This window comes from Oncorhynchus mykiss, chromosome 25, assembly GCF_057628025.1.
Source record: "Oncorhynchus mykiss isolate SJ-2025 chromosome 25, ASM5762802v1, whole genome shotgun sequence".
Classification (NCBI taxonomy): domain Eukaryota; kingdom Metazoa; phylum Chordata; class Actinopteri; order Salmoniformes; family Salmonidae; genus Oncorhynchus; species Oncorhynchus mykiss.
The window spans coordinates 4457786-4480121 of record NC_143046.1 but is presented as its reverse complement, the minus strand read 5'-3'; the positions used below and the strand labels follow the sequence as shown (position 1 = coordinate 4480121).

Below are 22336 nucleotides of genomic sequence, written 5' to 3'. Positions count from 1 at the left end.
GTGTGTGTGTGTGTGTGTGTGTGTGTGTGTGTGTGTGTGTGTGTGTCCATCCAGCTGTTGTGATTATTTCTCTCCAAGAAGGTGGGATTGAAGGAAGTGAGTGAATTATAGCACACGGTAGGAAGGATGCAGGGCTGCTTGGCTATTGGGCGTCATCAACGAGGTCTCCTTGGCTACGGTTACCTCACAGTGTATATGTACACACACAAACATACACACAAGCAAGCACACACGCATGATCATGCATACATATACCCACACACACATACAGTACAGTACAGGACATACACTCTGACCTGGTGGTTTAGATTGGTCTTAATAACCCACTGTTACAAGAGAGAGATACATACATACATACATACATACATACATACTGTACATACATACTGTACATACATACATACATACTGTACATACATACATACATACATACATACATACATAAATACTGTACATACATACATACATACATACATACATACATAAATACTGTACATACATACATAGATACATACATACATACATACTGTACATACATACATACATACATACATACATACATACATACATACATACATACATACTGTACATACATACATACATACTGTACATACATACATACATACATACATACATACTGTACATACATACATACATACATACATACATACATACTGTACATACATACATACATACATACATACATACATACATACATACATACATACATAAATACTGTACATACATACATAGATACATACATACATACATACATACATACATACACACATACACACATACATACATACATACATACATACATACATACTGTACATACATACATACATACTGTACATACATACATACATACTGTACATACATACATACATACATACATACATACTGTACATACATACATACATACATACATGCATACATACATACATACAGTACATACATACATACTGTACATACATACATACATACTGTACATACATACATACATACATACATACATACTGTACATACATACATACATACATACATACATACATACATACATACATACACACATACACACGTACATACATACATACATACATACATACATACATACTGTACATACATACTGTACATACATACATACATACATACATACACACATACACACGTACATACATATACATAGATAAATGATGTAACTTTTTAATTCTTGTATTTCTTTGTAATATAGCCCTGTCACGATGAAAGCCTTGGCGTTGCTATGAGAACAGAGGTTTAATGACTATCATTTGCTCTTGATGAGGAAGAGAACTGCTCTCTCGTCGTTACCTTTAAACTCACTTCATGCCAGAACGTAGAACACCGGTTTCCAGGGAAACTGGCTATCAGAACCTTTTCAATACAACACACTATCACACACACAGCAGATAACAAGGAGAGCTGCCTCCTGCCTGCCTGCCTCTTTCTTGCCTGCCTCTTTCTTGCCTGCCTCTTGCCTGCCTGCCTCCTGCCTGCCTGCCTGCCTGCCTCCTGCCTGCCTGCCTCTTGCATGGCTGCCTGCCTGTCTGCCTGCCAAACAAACGCAGAAACAGATCCTTCTGGAACCACAAACTCTAGCTCACTGCAATCATAATCTATGAACAACACGCAGGAGGGGGAAAAAGGAAGAGCTACGTAGTTTGATTCACAGAGACGAGATGTGGCTGTTATAGGAGACCTGCACTGTGGACCATGGGAAGAGTCCTCTCTCTGTTGGACTGCTGAGGTATGTATCATTAGCTGTAGGCTGTGGAGATTCCACCGTGTTGTGATTCCAGCGTCATATTCCGAGGACAAATGTTCATGTTTCCTCTCGTGTTTTCTCTCGTGTGCATGTTTGAGCGGTTTTCTTTTCTGCACTGACTCTATAAGGTCTTGGTTTTATGACATCTGAGTGCGTTTCTTCGCATGTCTCAAAGAATGATGCGCTACGTGGGAGGTTTAAGAAATGTAGACGTCAACTAAGATTGGAATCGTAAAGACGCATAGGTTATTTTTTTGAAGATACAATAAAGATTTGAAAGACATCATTCCTACCAAAAAATGCATGTATATTCTCACCAAATTCTAGCGTATTGTGAAGAGCTGTATCTGACGATAATAAGTACATGTGTTTTAATGCTTGTCATTTAGGACAACAACAAAAAAACACTCCAGAGACCTTCAGTCTCTGTATCTTCGATACAGCTCGTTTGGCAAGAAATATTTCCACGTGTAAATACCAATGTAATCATATTACAGATTACATATTAAAAGGAATGTCAGAATCACTATAACAGGGAACGTAACGTTACGACTATAACTACTGTTCCCTGCAGGAGGGTAATGAGGTAAAACGACTATAACATTATGTCACGTCCTGACCTTAGTTCCTTTGTTATGTCTCTATTTTAGTTTGGTCAGGGCGTGAGTTGGGGGTGGGCATTCTATGTTTTGGTTCTGTGTGTTATATTTCCTGGTGTTTTGGCCTGGTATGGTTCCCAATCAAAGGCAGATTTCAATCGTTGTCTCTGATTGAGAACCATACTTAGGCAGCCTGTTTTCCCACTATGGGTTGTGGGTAATTGTTTTCCGTTTCAGTGTTTGCACCATACGGGGGACTGTTTCGGTTTTCATTTATTCTCTTGTTCTTTTGTATTTAGGGTTCAGTTAATTAAAGGAAATATGAACACGTACCATGATGCGCTTTGGTCTACTCCTTCTTCAACCCACGACAGCCGTTACACAGTAGTCGATTTTACGTCATAACCCTCCTGCAGGGAAAAGTAGTTACAGTCGTTTTACCTCAGGCCCTCCTGCAGGTAACAGTAGTTACAGTCGTTTTACCTCATAACCCTCCTGCAGGTAACAGTAGTTACATTCGTTTTACCTCAGGCCCTCCTGCAGGGAAAAGTAGTTACAGTCGTTTTTACCTCAGGCCCTCCTGCAGGGAAAAAGTAGTTGTAGTCATTTTACCTCATAGCCCTCCTGCAGGGAACAGTAATTATAGTCATTTTTTACATTTATTTTTAAATTTATTTCACCTTTATTTAACCAGGTAGGCAAGTTGAGTTCTCATTTACAATTGCGACCTGGCCAAGATAAAGCAAAGCAGTTCGACAGATACAACGACACAGAGTTACACATGGAGTAAAACAAACATACAGTCAATAATACAGTATAAACAAGTCTATATACAATGTAAGCAAATGAGGTGAGATAAGGGAGGTAAAGGCAAAAAAAAGGCCATGGTGGCAAAGTAAATACTATATAGCAATTAAAACACTGGAATGGTAGATTTGCAGTGGAAGAATGTGCAAGGTAGAAATAAAAATAATGGGGGGCAAAGGAGAAAAATAAATAAATAAATGAAATACAGTTGGGAAAGAGGTAGTTGTTTGGGCTAAATTATAGGTGGGCTATGTACAGGTGCAGTAATTTGTGAGCTGCTCTGACAGCTGGTGCTTAAAGCTAGTGAGGGAGATAAGTGTTTCCAGTTTCAGAGATTTTTGTAGTTCGTTCCAGTCATTGGCAGCAGAGAACTGGAAGGAGAGGCGGCCAAAGAAAGAATTGGTTTTGGAGGTGACCAGAGAGATATACCTTCTGGAGCGCGTGCTACAGGTGGGTGATGCTATGGTGATCAGCGAGCTGAGATAAGGGGGGGGGGCTTTACCTAGCAGGGTCTTGTAGATGACATGGAGCCAATGGGATTGGCGACGAGTATGAAGCGAGGGCCAGCCAACGAGAGCGTACAGTTCGCAATGGTGGGTAGTATATGGGGCTTTGGTGACAAAACGGATGGCACTGTGGTAGACTGCATCCAATTTGTTGGAGGCTATTTTGTAAATGACATCGCCGAAGTCGAGGATTGGAAGGATGGTCAGTTTTACAAGGGTATGTTTGGCAGCATGAATGAAGAATGCTTTGTTGCGAAATAGGAAGCCAATTCTAGATTCTAGATTTATACCTCATAGCCCTCCTGCAGGGAACAGTAATTACAGTTATTTTACCTCATAACCCTCCTGCAGGGAAACAATAGTTATAGTTGTTTTACCTCATAACCCTCCTGCAGGAAACAGTAGGTATAGTTGTTTTACCTCACCCTCCTGAAGGGAAAAGTAGTTACAGTCGTTTTAACTCATAAACCTCCTGCAGGTAACAGTGGTTATAGTTGTTTTACCTCATAACCCTCCTGCAGGAAACAGTAGGTATAATAATTTTATCTCAATCCTACTGCAGGGAATAGTAGTCACAGTTATTTTACCTCATAACCTCCTGCAGGGAACAGTAGTTACAGTTATTTTACCTCATAACCCTCCTGCAGGAAACAGTCATTATAGTCAAATTACCTCATAACCCTCCTGCAGGGAACAGCCGTTATAATCGTTTTACCTCATAACCCTCCTGCAGGTAACAGTTGTTAAAGTTGTTTTACCTCATAACCCTCCTGCAGGAAACAGTAGGTATAGTCGTTTTACCTCATAGCCCTCCTGCAGTGAACAGTAGTTATAATCATTTTATCTCAATCCTACTGCAGGGAACAGTCATTATAGTTGTTCTACCTCATAACCCTCCTGTAGGGAAACAGTAATTATAGTCGTTTTACCTCATAACCCTCCTGCAGGGAACAGTCATTATAGTCATTTTACCTCATAACCCTCCTGCAGGGAACAGCCGTTATAATCGTTTTACCTCATAACCCTCCTGCAGGTAACAGCCGTTATAATCGTTTTACCTCATAACCCTCCTGCAGGTAACAGTGGTTAAAGTTGTTTTACCTCATAACCCTCCTGCAGGAAACAGTAGGTATAGTCGTTTTACCTCATAGCCCTCCTGCAGTAAACAGTAGTTATAATCATTTTATCTTAATCCTACTGCAGGGAACAGTAGTCACAGTCGTTTTACCTCATAACCTCCTGCGGGGAACAGTCATTATAGTCATTTTACCTCATAACCCTCCTGCCGGCAACAGTAGTCACAGTCGTTTTACCTCATAACCTCCTGTAAGAAACAGTAGTCACAGTCGTTTTACCTCATAATCTCCTGCAGGGAACAGTAGTCACAGTCGTTTTACCTCATAACCTCCTGCGGGGAACAGTCATTATAGTTGTTCTACCTCATAACCCTCCTGCAGGGAAACAGTAGTTATAGTCATTTAAACTCATAACCCTCCTGCAGGTAACAGTGGTTATAGTTGTTTTACCTCATAGCCCTCCTGTAGGGAACAGTAGTTATAGTCATTTAACCTCATAACCCTCCTGCAGGGAACAGTGGTTATAGTTGTTTTACCTCATAACCCTCCTGCAGGAAACAGTAGGTATAGTCGTTTTATCTCAATCCTACTGCAGGGAACAGTATTTATAGTCATTTAACCTCTTAACCCTCCTGCAGGGAAACAATAGTTATAGTCGTTTTACCTCATAACCCTCCTGCAGGTAACAGTGGTTATAGTTGTTTTACCTAATAGCCCTCCTGCAGGGAACAGTCATTATAGTTGTTCTACCTCATAACCCTCCTGCAGGTAACAGTGGTTATAGTTGTTTTACCTCATAACCCTCCTGCAGTAAACAGTAGTTATAATAATTGTATCTCAATCCTACTGCAGGGAACAGTAGTCACAGTCGTTTTACCTCATAACTTCCTGCAGGGAACAGTAGTCACAGTCGTTTTACCTCATAACCTCCTGCGGGGAACAGTAGTTATAGTCGTTTTACCTCATAACCCTCCTGAAGGGAACAGTAGGTATAGTCATAATGTTACGTTCCATTTTAGTCAGTTAACTTCGACCGAACATTCTATGGGATAATATAATCATGCCCCAAGCCGACCCCAACGGATACTAAATGAAATGGCAGACCACCCAGACCCCTTCAGGTACAGCAGACCACCCAGTACCATCCAGGAACAGCAGACCACCCAGACTCCTTCAGGTACAGCAGACCACCCAGACCCCTTCAGGTACAGCAGACCACCCAGACCCCTTCAGGTACAGCAGGCCACACAGACCCCTTCAGGTACAGCAGACCACCCAGAACCCTCCAGGTACAGCAGACCACCCAGAACCCTCCAGGTACAGCAGACCACCCAGACCCCTTCCGGTACAGCAGACCACCCAGAACCCTCCAGGTACAGCAGACCACCCAGACCCCTTCAGGTACAGCAGACCACCCAGAACCCTCCAGGTACAGCAGACCACCCAGACCCCTTCCGGTACAGCAGACCACCCAGACACCTTCAGGTACAGCAGACCACCCAGACCCATCCAGGTACAGCAGACCACCCAGACCCTTTCAGGTACAGCAGACCACCCAGACCCCTTCAGGTACAGCAGACCACCCAGACCCCTCCAGGTACAGCAGACCACCCAGACCCCTTCAGGTACAGCAGACCACCCAGACCCCTTCAGGTACAGCAGACCACCCAGACCCCTTCAGGTACAGCAGACCACCCAGACCCCTCCAGGTACAGCAGACCACCCAGACCTGACTTGGCCAGATGCAGCAGTTCCCCTGTCCCATCAGTAAGCACCCTGTGGGCTATACTGAGAGCAGTGAGATCCACGAGATAAAGGAGAAGGTGTGTGGTGATACCCAACTCTTTGCACCACAAATATCTCCTATAGTCAACCCTTTAAACAACGCCCAAGACGCTGCCAGACCCCTGGTGGAGTGGGCGCATACACCACTAGCTAACCCTGGCCTCTTTCTCCTATATCCCAGGGAGATAGCCCCCACGATCCAGTGCTTAGAGAGATACCCTGCCGTAAACTGGATTAGTAAAACAGACAAAAAGTTGGTCAAATTACATTCAGAGGTAATCCTCTAGCCATCAGATTGGCCCTCTTAGGGGCCAGGCCCAAAGGAACCAAATCTCTGACCTCATTTGCCAAACCTGCCCGTGTGCCTGGGACAATAGGTTGCTGCGCAACGGGAGTTTCCAATGGTCCCCGCCAACGGTCCGCTAACCAAGGCTGCCTGGGCCAACGGTGAGCCACAAGAATCAATGGTAAAACTGCCCGTGCGCCTGGGACAACAAGCCCTCCTGGTGCACCCTCTCTAACGGGGGCTAAATCAGTACCGCTGGCGGAGACACGTAAAGGAGGTTCTGAGGCCACTGGTGCGCGAGAGCTTCCGTTCCCAACGGGTCACTCGGGTCCCTCATCGAGAAAAAAAAGTCAACACTGCACTTCTCGCGATGGGTAAAGATTTACTTTGGCACGGCCAAAAGTGTCCCATACCTAAAAGATCAGCCTTCACTCCTGAGAGAGAGAGAGAGAGAGTCCCATCTGGTTAAAAGATCAGCCTTCACTCCAGAGAGACAGAGTCCCACCTGGTTAAAAGATCAGCCTTCACTCCAGAGAGACAGAGTCCCACCTGGTTATAAGATCAGCCTTCACTCCAGAGAGAGACAGAGTCCCACCTGGTTATAAGATCAGCCTTCACTCCAGAGAGAGACAGAGTCCCACCTGGTTATAAGATCAGCCTTCACTCCAGAGAGACAGAGAAACAGTCTCCCCCCATCTGTTGAAGCATGCCACCTCTGACATATTGTTGATTCTAACCTGCACAAGCCGGTCCAACAAAAACAGGGGGTAGTGCCTGAGCGCCAGATACTCTGGGTAATTGACATATAGTGCAATCCACACCAGTGTCCGCTGACAGTGAGAAGGGAGCCATTGGTCGGAGCTGACAGTGAGAAGGGAGCCATTGGTCGGAGCTGACAGCAAGACGCGCTGAAGGTTAGGGACGCCACCTTGTGGACTGGGAGAGATTGGTTCCTCTTCCATTTCCACCACTTGACAACCGTGTGTCTGAACATGGAGAAATAACACTTTTCACTGAACTCGCAGAGGTGAACTTTAACAGAGGTGAACTTTAACAGAGGTGAATACTGTTGGGAAAAAAATGTGTTTACGGGTCACTATGGGTCACTCTGGGTCACTATGGGTCACTCTGGGTCACTATGGGTCACTCTGGGTCACTATGGGTCACTCTGGGTCACTCTGGGTCACTATGGGTCACTATGGGTCACTCTGGGTCACTCTGGGTCACTATGGGTCACTCTGGGTCACTATGGGTCACTATGGGTCACTCTGGGTCACTATGGGTCACTCTGGGTCACTATGGGTCACTATGGGTCACTCTGGGTCACTATGGGTCACTCTGGGTCACTATGGGTCACTATGGGTCACAAGGAGCCTCACTCGGTTTAGGCGGTAAGATGAGGACCGGCAGCCAGTGCTGGATCGCGCACGCATTAAAAGTAGACGTTACCCTACCGACCAGTCATAGTTACTGGAGACAATGCGCCTTGTAACCTAGCTGGGAAAGGGACAGACACCTTTTGTTGCAACGTTCGTTCATACTTTAATTTAATTCCCAGGAATGAAAAGCTTTGAACTGGAGACACAGCTGATTTGGGGGCTCATGTGAACCACAGAGACTGCGTGTGGGATAACAGCGTGGCCGTGTCCAACCCTGCTAGTTCACTCGACTCCGCTACCCAAAACAAATCCTTGATGGAGCCCAGAACCTGTATCACTAGACGCCTCATAGGGACTGGTGAGCTACAGGCAGGAATCAGCAATGAATCGCAGCAATGAGACACCTATGGGTGAGGGGCTCCCCCTTGTGGACAGTGAACCAACATGTCACTCTCACCCTTGGGGAGATTGATATACCCCTTGATCCCCCTTCAGCCGAGGTCGCGAGAATGCGACTCCCCGTAGGTATGTTATACCAAAGTTGACTGACTGGAAGGGAACTTGATTCACATGCCTTAAAGCTGAAATGGCATCTTGTTTCACATGCCCTAAAGCTGAAATGGCATCTTGTTTCACATGCCCTAAAGCTGAAATGGCATCTTGTTTCACATGCCCTAAAGCTGAAATGGCATCTTGATTAAATGCTTAGAGCTGAAAGGGAACTTGATTCACATGCCTCAGAGCTGAAATGGTATCTTTAATCACATGCCTCAAAGCTGAAATGGCATCTTGATTCAATTCTTAGAGCTGAAATGGCATCTTGATTCAATTCTTAGAGCTGAAATGATATATTTAATCACATGCCCTAAAGCTGAAATGGTATTTGATTCACATGCATCAAAGCTGAAATGGTATCCGTAGAGCATCACTGTACTGCTGTAAATATTTCCTATATAACCTCTGCGTGCACATAATCCTCTGATATCACCTCTGTGTACACAGGAACCTCTGACATCACAGCTGTTTGCACAGGAACCTCTGACATCACCACTGCCCCTGAGGAGCCTCGTATGGATACCAGTCACCAGTCTGTCAATCAAGACTGTCAGCCAAAACGTCACATGCACACTATGATTGGTGTGGGGTTGGATGGGGAGTCGTTGGAGCACGGAGACACAACTATCATACCTATCACAGCTATTAGAGCAGTGGACTCAGGTGATGTTGCTGTTCAGCTGGACTCACACCCTGTGGTGGAAAGCACTCAGATTACAGGGAGTGCTGAGTTTGGAACACCCACTGTTCAAATACTCCCCTCAGTACAGGGCCATGCAACAGAAGAGGACTTCTACTTACCCCAAAAATATCTGAATAACCACCACCCACAGTGTGAGGCTTCACACAGAGAGTTCTCCCTGGAGGAGGAGGAGGAGGAGAGAGAGAAAGTGGAGAAGATAGGGAAAGAGGATGTCAGAAAGAAAGATGGAGAGAGAGAGAAAGAGAAGGAGTTAGGTAAAGAGAAAGGGATAGATGAAGAGATAAAAAAAGACAGAGAAGAGAAAGAGAAAGAGACCGAGAAGGAGAGAGAGACAGAGACAGAGAAGGAGAGAGAGACCGAGAAGGAGAGAGAGACAGAGACAGAGAAGGAGAGAGAGACCGAGAAGGAGAGAGAGACAAAGACAGAGAAGGAGAGAGAGACCGAGAAGGAGAGAGAGACAGAAAAGGAGAGAGAGACAGAGAAGGAGAGAGAGACAGAAAAGGAGAGAGAGACAGAAACAGAGAAGGAGAGAGAGACCGAGAAGGAGAGAGAGACAGAGAAAGAGAGAGAGACCGAGAAGGAGAGAGAGACAGAGACAGAGAAGGAGAGAGAGACAGAGAGACACAGAGAGCACATGCAGACCCAGGTTAGTCTGGAGGTGGTTCCGTACCAGTCTGTAGCCACCAGTCCCATGACCCCACCCCAGGGGGCTGGCGCCGACGCCTTCCCCTTCCCAGCATCCTCTAGGAGTCTAAAGGTGGTTCTGTGCCAGTCTGTAGCCACCAGTCCCATGACCCCACCCCAGGGGGCTGGCGCTGACGCATTCCCCTTCCCAGCATCCTCTAGGAGTCTAAAGGTGGTTCAGTGCCAGTCTGTAGCCACCAGTCCCATGACCCCACCCCAGGGGGCTGGCGCTGACGCCTTCCCCTTCCCAGCATCCTCTAGGAGTCTAAAGGTGGTTCAGCAGCACTCTGTAGCCACCAGTCCCATGACCCCACCCCAGGGGGCTGGCGCCGACGCCTTCCCCTTCCCAGCATCCTCTAGGAGTCTAAAGGTGGTTCAGCAGCACTCTGTAGCCACCAGTCCCATGACCCCACCCCAGGGGGCTGGCGCCGACGCCTTCCCCTTCCCAGCATCCTCTAGGAGTCTAAAGGTGGTACAAAACCACTCTGTAGCCACCAGTCCCATGACCCCACCCCAGGGGGCTGGCGCCGACGCCTTCCCCTTCCCAGCAGCCTCTAGGCCGAGTGCGGAGACTAAGGACGCAGAGCTGCAGGTGGTGCACCAGGTGGAGTTCCGTTCTGTCGCCACTGCACCCATGACTCCAAAAAACAACAACAGCCCCACCATCCCCTCTGCCTTCCCAGAGCTCAACAGGAGAGAAGGGGAGGAGAGGACGGAGGAGAGGAGAGAGAAAGAGGGGAGGGACGAGAGGGAAACGACATCGGACCCTGTTGTAGTTACTCCTCGTCTGATGTTAGCTCCGGTACTGAAATGTAGCGCTCCGAAAGAGGAGGTGGCTGAAGAGACAAAGTCTCAGTCCAACATCCCTCCAGATAGCTCTGTTTACTCAGATCCTCAGACTGACGGACTCTGTCACAACTACGCTGGTGAACCAGAGGAGGTTAAAAGGAGAGGGCGACATGGGGCGACTGGGGACACTGTCGATCAAGAGATTACCATTCTGGTCACCCAGCATGACAGCATCGGAGTTGTGGAACAAGAGGAGGAGGAACAAGAGGAGGAGGAAGAAGAGGAGGAGGAGGAGGAGAGAAGGGAGGAGATGATGTCATTTATTCACTCCACTGAGCCTGAGGCGTCTGTGGAGGTAGACAACATTGAGGGGGCGAAGGTCGTTCCTCCGGTGCCCCAAAACAGCCTGGACGATGGGAGAAGTGACGACGTAGCTCAACCAGAAAGCGCAGAGACGGTCGTGAACCCCGACTCACACGGAAACAGACGGGAAGATTCTCTCCCTCCTTCCGGTGAAGACATCCGAACGGAAACGAAGCAGATGACATCACCACAATCTATGACTAAAAACAAGCACCCTGAACAAATAGGAGAGGAATCGAAGCTCCGCTTTAGTGAGGAGCGACCCAACCAGACAGAACAGCACAGCCTAGTGGACAGGAGTGTAACTGCCCAACCCATCCAGACAGAACAACACAGCCTAGTGGACAGGAGTGGAACTGCCCAACCCATCCAGACAGAACAGCACAGCCTAGTGGACAGGAGTGGAACTGCCCAACTCATCCAGACAGAACAGCACAGCCTAGTGGACAGGAGTGGAACTGCCCAGACAGAACTGCATAGCCTAGTGGACAGGAGTGGAACTGCCCAACCCATCCAGACAGAACTGCACAGCCTAGTGGACAACAGTGGAACTGCCCAACCCAACCAGACAGAACAGCACCACTCTGTAGCCTCCAGCCCCATCACCCCAACCCAGGGGGTCGGCACCAACGCCTTCCCCTTCCCAGCATCCTCTAGGTGTCTGGAGGTGGTTCAGTACCAGTCTGTAGCCACCAGTCCCATGACCCCACCCCAGGGGGCTGGCGCCGACGCCTTCCTCTTCCCAGCATCCTCTAGGAGGACGGGTGCGGAGACTAAGGATGCTGAGCTGCAGGTGGGCCAGCAGGTGGAGTTCCGTTCTGTCTCCACGGCACCCATGACACCAAAAACGGCCCCCGCCACCCCCACAGCCTTCGCAGAGCTCAGCGAGAGAGAGGGGGAGGAGAAGAAAGAGGAGAGCGAGGGGGAGGAGAAGAAAGAGAAACAAGAGAGGGGGGAGAGTACAAAAGAGACGAAGGAGGACAGAAGGGAAGACAAATCTGAAGTGAAAGCAAAAGAGGGTGAGGAGCAGACAAAGCAAGAGGAGAGGTCAGACGAGCCGGTGCAGGAGGTGAGGTGGGACGAGAGGGGGATGACGTGGGAGGTGTATGGAGCGGTGGTAGAGGTAGCCGTCCTGGGCTCAGCCATACAGAAACACCTGGAGAAGCAGGTTGAGAAGCTCAGAAAGCATCCCTCCCCTGCCCTGCCTCCTCCCCTCAACCCAGCCGCCATGCCCCTGCCCAGTACCCCTCCTCCCCAAAACCCAGCCGCCATGCCCCTGCCCTCCACCCCTCCTCCCCTCAACCCAGCCGCCTTGCCCCTGCCCTCCACCCCTCCTCCCCTAAACCCAGCCGCCATGACCCTGCCCTGTACCCCTCCTCCCCTCAACCCAGCCACCATGCCCATGCCCCTGCCCACCACCCCTCCTCCCCTAAACCCAGCTGCCATGCCCCTGACTTCCAACCCTCCACCAGCCTCTGGGACCACCCAGGGGTTGTTGGGTAAGGGCTTGGCCTGGAAGAGAGGGGAGCGGGAGGGGAAGAGAGGCAGGCGCCGGAGGAACCCTTTCCGTTTGCTGTTGAAGAACATGCAGCAGCCCAACTGTTGCTCCCGAGCTCATTCTACTGAGTGACACTGCAGGAGCATCATCCATTCCCTCCTTCCTCGCCCATTGGCCTAAAGGCTAACTACATTACCATCCGTTCCCTCCTTCCTCGCCCATTGGACTAAAGGCTAACTACATTACCACCCGTTCCCTCCTTCCTCGCCCATTGGACTAAAGGCTAACTACATTACCATCCGTTCCCTCCTTCCTCGCCCATTGGACTAAAGGCTAACTACATTACCACCCGTTCCCTCCTTCCTCGCCCATTGGACTAAAGGCTAACTACATTACCATCCGTTCCCTCCTTCCTCTGCCACGGGACTAAAGGCTAACTACATTACCATCCCTTCCCTCCTTCCTCTGCCACGGGACTAAAGGCTAACTACATTACCACCCATTCCCTCCTTCCTCTGCCACGGGACTAAAGGCTAACTACATTACCATCCCTTCCCTCCTTCCTCTGCCACGGGACTAAAGGCTAACTACATTACCACCCAATTCCTCCTTCTTCTGCCATTGGACTGAAGGCTAACTACACTACCACCCATTCCTTCCTTGCTAGTTCGTATCCCCTAGCTGACAAGGTGAAAATATCTGTCATTTATCCCTTTAGCAAGGCAGTTAACCCCCACAAGGCAGTTAATCCCCCACAAGGCAGTTAATCCCCCACAGGGCAATTAACCCCGCACAAGGCAGTTAATCCCCCACAAGGCAGTTAATCCCCCACAGGGCAGTTAATCCCCCACAGGGCAGTTAATCCCCCACAGGGCAGTTAACCCCCACAAGGCAGTTAATCCCCCACAGGGCAGTTAATCCCCCACAGGGCAGTTAATCCCCCACAGGGCAGTTAACCCCCACAAGGCAGTTAATCCCCCACAAGGCAGTTAATCCCCCACAGGGCAGTTAACCCCCACAAGGCAGTTAAACCCCCACCTGGCAGTTAAACCCCCACAAGGCAGTTAAACCCATACAAGGCAGTTAACCCCCCACAAGGCAGTTAAACCCCCACAAGGCAGTTAACCCCCCCACAAGGCAGTTAATCCCCCACAAGGCAGTTAAACCCCCACAAGGCAGTTAATCCCCCACAAGGCAGTTAAACCCCCACAAGGCAGTTAACCCCCCCCACAAGGCAGTTAACCCCCCCACAAGGCAGTTAATCCCCCACAAGGCAGTTAAACCCCCACAAGGCAGTTAATCCCCCACAAGGCAGTTAAACCCCCACAAGGCAGTTAACCCCCCCACAAGGCAGTTAACCCCCCCACAAGGCAGTTAATCCCCCACAAGACAGTTAAACCCCCACAAGGCAGTTAATCCCCCACAAGGCAGTTAAACCCCCACAAGGCAGTTAATCCCCCACAAGGCAGTTAAACCCCCACAAGGTTAAACCCCCACAAGGCAGTTAATCCCCCACAAGACAGTTAATCCCCAACAAGACAGTTACCCCCCCACAAGGCAGTTAATCCCCCATAAGACAGTTAACCCCCCACAAGGCGGTTAAACCCCACAAGGCAGTTAAACCCCACAAGGCAGTTAAACCCCACAAGTCAGTAAATCCCCCACAAGACAGTAAATCCCCCACAAGACAGTTAACCCCCCCTCCACAAGACAGTTAACCCCCAACAAGGCAGTAAAACCCCCACAAGGCAGTTAAACCCCCACAAGGCAGTTACCCCCCCCCACACCTGACAGTAAACCCCCCCTCCACAAGACAGTTAACCTCCCACAAGGCAGTTAATCCCCCACAAGACAGTTACCCCCCCCCCACCTGACAGTAAACCCCCCCTCCACAAGACAGTTAACCTCCCACAAGGCAGTTAAACCCCCACAAGGCAGCTAAACCCCCACAAGGCAGTTAAACCCCAACAAGGCATTTAATCCCCCACAAGGTAGTTAACCCCCCCACTAGACAGTTAACCCCCCCACAAGACAGTTAAACCCCAACAAGGCAGTTAACCCCCAACAAGGCAGTTAATCCCCCACAAGGTAGTTAACCCCCCACTAGACCGTTAACCCCCATAAGACAGTTAACCCCCCACAAGACAGTTAAACCCCCACAACGCAGTTAACCCCCCACAATACAGTTAACCCCCCCCCCCTCCACTAGACAGTTAACCCCCCCACAAGACAGTTAACCCCCCACTAGACAATTAACCCCCCACTAGACCGTTAACCCCCATAAGACAGTTAACCCCCCACAAGACAGTTAAACCCCCACAACGCAGGTAACCCCCCACAAGACAGTTACCCCCCCCCCCACAAGACAGTTAAACCCCCACAATGCAGGTAACCCCCCACAAGACAGTTAACCCTTGCCCCACAAGGCAGTTAATCTTCTAACTACATCCCAGCTAACACATAACGTTCTGAGAACCATATGTTTCTTAGAGCTTGGTGAGAACGTGGTTGTCCTATGGTTATTTTGCATACAACATTCCCACAACTATCTGGGAATGTTGCAGGATAGTTGGTTGGTTTTGGAACATTCTCAGCACATTTAAAGAACTTGACCAAAAAAACTTTATATTCTTGGTATTTCATTAGTTTAACAGAACGTTTCCTAAAAGTTCAAACATGGTTACATTTCATTTAAATTTTGGTAATGTTCTAGGAACGTCCTCAAACTGGTTTGACATTGGCAATAGTTCAGAGAACGTTAAGGAACAACTTTCTTCTGTGGGAATATCAGTACTTCAGCATTACGTTTCCTACAGGTTTTCCTCGTGATTTTATTTAAAATCATGTTCTCAAATTGTTCAGAGAACATTAAGAAAACGTTCCATAAAAAAAAAAAAAAACACAAGAAAATATTAGTAACATTCAGAGAACATTCTAAGAATATTATTTAAAAACTAACCTTTCAAACTCAAACTCAGGACGTTAAAGGGAAACTTCAAAATTGTTCAAATTCATATTGCTCATATCCAGCACCACCCCAACATCAACATACAGTATGTGAAAATGGTGGGTTTCTATGTTTTGTAGTAAAACAGATAGAGGACGATACGTGTTCCCAGTGACGTCTAACTACCTTATCTTGTCTACCACACGACTACTGCATGGCTACTTCTCTCAGTCAGTGGGCAACAGGATACCTACACTACCACAGTGACATAAGGACTGTAGGTTAACTAAAGTATCTCTAATTATATGATTGATTGACTACATTACTTTGGTCGTCTCTTAGTTCAACCCTCCATATAACAGTTATTATAAGCCAAATAACATCTTTGTAACGCGTTGTGTTTTTGGTTATCCAACACATCGCTCGCCCCCCTTTTTTTTTCACTGTTTGTGAGATCCTGCAAGAGGAACTAAGTCATGAATGCCAGGGAGGCTTGTGTCAACAGATTATAATCTACGTTGCATTCGAGAACGAAACATTCCATTCACGTCACTAACTTTTCAAGACTTTAAAAACTTTCTTCTTCGTTTTTTTTTTTTTTTTTTTTTTTGTAAAAATAAATAAATTTGGGCAGCCTTTTTTCTTTTTTTTAAATGTGGTCTTTAATTTGTTTTCTTTATTTTTCCTAAATGATGGTTGTCATGTTGTGATTGTTTGGTACATAGTGCTAATTTAAGGTTATTGTGTTAATTGCATTATCTCTTCGTGTTATCGTGAAAATGTTACTTTAAAAATTTTTTTTTAAAAATACGTTCAATCAGAGTCATTTTTAAAAGTAATAATTCCTACGGCTAAAAATGTATGCATTGTCAGCTTCAGTGATAATCGCATTTGGTGATAGTTATCTTATTGACTGTGATGTGATACTATGTACATTTCCATGTGTTTAAGTTAACCCTCTAGATTGTTTTGTTGTGTTTATTAGATTAGATAACAAACACAGGATTTTAAATACTTAGTGCTTAGTTTCATAATAACGGAAAAACACGGAATGAAATGAATATATAAACATACCATCGCAAAGCAAAATGTTTTAAATATCAAATCTTTACATATTTAGAAAAATAATAAAGTGATTCACAATGAAAATTGTTTATTTTTTTGGCTTTTCATCCAAAAGGTTAATGATTTCGATATCCTTTATTTTTTTTAGGTGTGATGTTGTTCAACTAATAACAAAACAATGGATTAATGAAGACATTTGGGAATCTTGTCAAAAGAAAACTTCTGGCCAACCGACTGATCTAAAGATCACCGTATTATTGGTTGTTGTGAGAAACGGTCACATGGAAATATTCCCTCGATTAAAAAAAAAAAAAAGCATGCAAATGAGTGAATCAACACAACAACAACAACAACAACAATAAATATTTGATTGAGCTTGATTTCATCTCAAAAGACAGATTGTCTTTCTATCACAGAGTTTGACCAATCCTTTTCCAAGAGCTGAGGGAAGTCCATTTTATGACCCCGCAGTTTGGTCTGAGATCCCAAGATGGCAGTCACAGCTTAGTGGTACTGCCCCCAAAAAAGGTCAGTAACACTGCCCCCAAAATGCCTGTCACAGGTCAGTGATACTGCCCCCCCCCCCCCCCCCCAAAAAATGCCTGTCACAGGTCAGTGATACTGCCCCCCCCCCCAAATGCCTGTCACAGGTCAGTGATACTGCCCCCCCCCCCCAAATGCCTGTCACAGGTCAGTGATACTGCCCCCCCCCCCCCAAAAAAAAATGCCTGTCACAGGTCATACAAGGGAGGCCATAATGATGACGTCTTAATTAACGTCACCACAAATATCTCAATAATTAAACAAAATGAAGGACATTATCCCAGAACATTACCAGTACAGACGTTTTGTAACACTGTTTTCGGTTTGCATGATTGGAAAATCAGAGTACATGCTGGATTTATCGGCGATGCGTAAATACACATGTTCACGTGTCTCTGTAGTGTAGTGTTCACGTCAGATGTTACGCCCGTTGGCATTACTACCAGTCCACGGGGTCCGCACGTTGGTAACTTAATAAAATCATCATCGGGTGGTTTCCGCCCTGACTCTGTCAGCGTTAGATCCTTCCTCGTCGAAGCCCAGGTCTGCGGCTGTGTCGATGTTCAGGTTGAGCACAGGGTTAGCCCTAAAACACTAATACAGGGACAGAACACAGCTAGGCTACCCTACTTCCCTACTTCCCTTAGCAGATTTTAACATGTGAAATTACTTGATAACCTGTTTCCAACACTTTCTTTTTTTGTGAAAGCATAGATAGGATGGAATGCTTTTTAAAAAAATGATGTGTTACTATTACATTTGTGATACACCCAGTCAAAACTAGTGCACTACGTAAGGAATAGGGGGCCCTTTGAGATGCCCCCTATGAGTGGAGGGACTCCCCCCATCACGGATGATGGTTCCAGACACGACAGGTCTTTTTGATCTTCACACGGTCATCACCATGGCTTTAACTGCCTTCAGCTTCGTTCTGTAGCTGTGGAAATATTTACTTTATTTATGGTTACCCATACAAACTAACTCATACTAGTTACCCATACGAACTAACTCATACTAGTTACCCATACGAACTAACTCATACTAGTTACCCATACCAGATAACCCCTTACTAACTAATCCATACTAGTTACCCATACCAGATAACGCCTACTAACTAACCCATACTAGTTACCCATACCAGATAAGCCCTACTAACTAACCCATACTAGTTACCCATACGAACTAACTCATACTAGTTACCCATACGAACTAACTCATACTAGTTACCCATACCAGATAACCCCTTACTAACTAATCCATACTAGTTACCCATACCAGATAACGACTACTAACTAACCCATACTAGTTACCCATACCAGATAAGCCCTACTAACTAACCCATACTAGTTACCCATACGAACTAACTCATACTAGTTACCCATACGAACTAACCCATACTAGTTACCCATACCAGATAATGCCTACTAACTAACCCATACTAGTTACCCATACGAACTAACTCATACTAGTTACCCATACGAACTAACTCATACTAGTTACCCATACCAGATAACCCCTTACTAACGAATCCATACTAGTTACCCATACCAGATAACGCCTACTAACTAACCCATACTAGTTACCCATACCAGATAAGCCCTACTAACTAACCCATACTAGTTACCCATACGAACTAACTCATACTAGTTACCCATACGAACTAACCCATACTAGTTACCCATACCAGATAACGCCTACTAACTAACCCATACTAGTTACCCATACCAGATAACGCCTACTAACTAACCCATACTAGTTACCCATACCAGATAAGCCCTACTAACTAACCCATACTAGTTACCCATACGAACTAACTCATACTAGTTACCCATATGAACTAACCCATACTAGTTACCCATACCAGATAACGCCTACTAACTAACCGATACTAGTTACCTACACGAACTAACTCATACTAGTTACCCATACGAACTAACTCATACTAGTTACCCATACCAGATAACCCCTTACTAACTAATCCATACTAGTTACCCATACCAGATAACGCCTACTAACTAACCCATACTAGTTACCCATACGAACTAACTCATACTAGTTACCCATACGAACTAACTCATACTAGTTACCCATACGAACTAACTCATACTAGTTACCCCATACGAACTAACTCATACTAGATACCCATACAAACTAACTCATACTAGTTACCCATACAAACTAACTCATACTAGTTACCCATACGAACTAACTCATACTAGTTACCCATACGAACTAACTCATACTAGTTACCCATACGAACGACCTCATGCTAGTTACCCATACAAACTAACTCATACTAGTTACCCATACCAGATAACCCTTACTAACTAACCCATACTAGTTACCCATACCAGATAAGCCCTACTAACTAACCCATACTAGTTACCCATACGAACTAACTCATACTAGTTACCCATACGAACTAACTCATACTAGTTACCCATACCAGATAACCCCTACTAACTAACCCATACTAGTTACCCATACGAACTAACTCATACTAGTTACCCATACAAGATAACCACTACTAACTAACTAACCCATACTAGTTACAAATACTAGTTACCCATTTTAACTTACCTTATTTAACCTTATTTAACCCTTATTTAACCCTTATTTGACCCTTATTTAACCCGTATTTAACCTTATTTAATCCTTATTTAACCTTATTTAACCTTATTTAACACTTATTTAACCCGTATTTAACCTTATTTAACCCTTATTTAACCTTATTTAACCCTTATTTAACCCTTATTTGACCCTTATTTAACCCTTATTTAACCTTATTTAACTGTATTTAACCCTTATTTAACCTTATTTAACCCTTATTTAACCCTTATTTAACCTTATTTAACCTTAATTAACCCTTATTGAACCTTATTTAACCCTTATTTAACCCTTATTTGACCTTATTTAACCCTTATTAATCCTTATTTAGCCCTTATTTGACCCTTATCTAACCTTATTTAACCTTATTTAACCCATATTTAACCCTTATTTAACCCTTATTTAACCTTATTTAACCCTTATTTGACCCGTATTTAACCTTATTTAACCCTTATTTAACCTTATTTAACCTTTTTTAACCCTTATTTGACCCTTATTGGACCCTTATTTAACCCTTATTTACCCTTATTTAACCCTTATTTACCCTTATTTGACCCTTATTTAACCCTTATTTACCCTTATTTTACCCGTATTTAATCTTATTTAACCCTTATTTAACCTTATTTAACCCTTTTTTAACCCTTATTTGACCCTTATTGGACCCTTATTTAACCTTATTTAACCCTTATTTACCCTTATTTACCCGTATTTAACCTTATTTAACCCTTATTTAACCCTTATTTACCCTTATTTGACCCTTATTTAACCCGTATTTATCATCTACACTGATTGAAGTGGACATCAATAAGGAATCATAGCATTGCCCTGGATTCACCTGGTCAGTCTATCATGGAAAGAGCAGATTTTATTCATGTTTTGTACACTCAGTGTACAATGATATTATACTGAACAAAAATATAAACACAACATGTAAAGTGTTGGTCCCATGTTTCACGAGCTGAAATAAAACATCCCAGAAATGTTCCATACGCACAAAAAGCTTAATTCTCTAAATGTTGTGCACACATTTGTTTACATCCCTGTTAGTGAGCCTTTCTCCTTTGCCAAGATAATCCATCCACCTGACCAGATGTGTCATGTCAAGAAGCTGATTAAACAGAATGATCATTCTAAAATGTGCAGTTTTGTCACACAACACAATCTATCTGGTTTCCAGACTGCCTGGATCAACCCTAATCTACCTGGTTTCCAGACTGCCTGGATCAACCCTAACCCACCTGGTTTCCAGACTGCCTGGATCAACCCTAATCTACCTGGTTTCCATACTGCCTGGATCAACCCTAACCCACCTGGTTTCCAGACTGCCTGGATCAACCCTAACCCACCTGGTTTCCAGACTGCCTGGATCAACCCTAATCTACCTGGTTTCCAGACTGCCTGGATCAACCCTAACCCACCTGGTTTCCAGACTGCCTGGATCAACCCTAACCCACCTGGTTTCCAGACTGCCTGGATCAACCCTAACCCACCTGGTTTCCAGACTGCCTGGATCAACCCTAACCCACCTGGTTTCCAGACTGCCTGGATCAACCCTAACCCACCTGGTTTCCAGACTGCCTGGATCAACCCTAACCCACCTGGTTTCCAGACTGCCTGGATCAACCCTAACCCACCTGGTTTCCAGACTGCCTGGATCAACCCTAACCCACCTGGTTTCCAGACTGCCTGGATCAACCCTAACCCACCTGGTTTCCAGACTGCCTGGATCAACCCTAACCCACCTGGTTTCCAGACTGCCTGGATCAACCCTAACCCACCTGGTTTCCAGACTGCCTGGATCAACCCTAATCTACCTGGTTTCCAGACTGCCTGGATCAACCCTAATCTACCTGGTTTCCAGACTGCCTGGATCAACCCTACCCTTTCTATAGGGAATTCCACATGAATGATTAAACTTATAAATTAATAAACATAAATAAATGTATGTAGTTTATTATGCTACTACATTTTTATGCTACATTTGTAATATAGTGAATATACAGTAGCAGTCAAGAGTTTGGACACACCTACTCATTCAAGGCTTTTTCTTTATTTTTACTATTTTCTACATTGTAGAATAGTGAAGACATCAAAACGATGATCAGTACACTGTGTTAGTATTTACCTAAAGACCAAATACATCTAAACATGCAACCAATCATTTGGGGTTGAAAAAAACGCCTAGCTATTCATTCTATATAGAGCCTACAGTTATAACTATGTAATATAAGGCTGTATAAAGGCCTAGCTATTCATGTGACCTATAGCCTACAGTTATAACTATGGAATTTAAGGCTGTATAAAGGCCTAGCTATTCATTCTATATAGAGCCTACAGTTATAACTATGTAATTTAAGG

General features: G+C 45.3%; 1 protein-coding gene across 1 annotated transcript; it reads left to right on the top strand.

Annotated features, from left to right (window-relative positions):
• The first annotated feature begins 1327 nt into the window (after nt 1-1327).
• On the top strand, nt 1328-13472 carry LOC149971517 (uncharacterized). The gene is made up of 2 exons (XM_090220076.1): nt 1328-1768; nt 9227-13472. Exon 2 carries the CDS (start codon nt 9295-9297, stop codon nt 12946-12948), a length of 3654 nt encoding a protein of 1217 aa, XP_090076202.1. The 5' UTR covers nt 1328-1768; nt 9227-9294; the 3' UTR covers nt 12949-13472.
• Nucleotides 13473-22336: the final 8864 nt, after the last annotated feature.

What these genes read in the sequence shown, in the direction of transcription:
- LOC149971517 (XM_090220076.1), top strand. Translation starts at nt 9,295, where the DNA reads ATGGATACCAGTCACCAGTCTGTCAATCAAGACTGTCAGCCAAAACGT.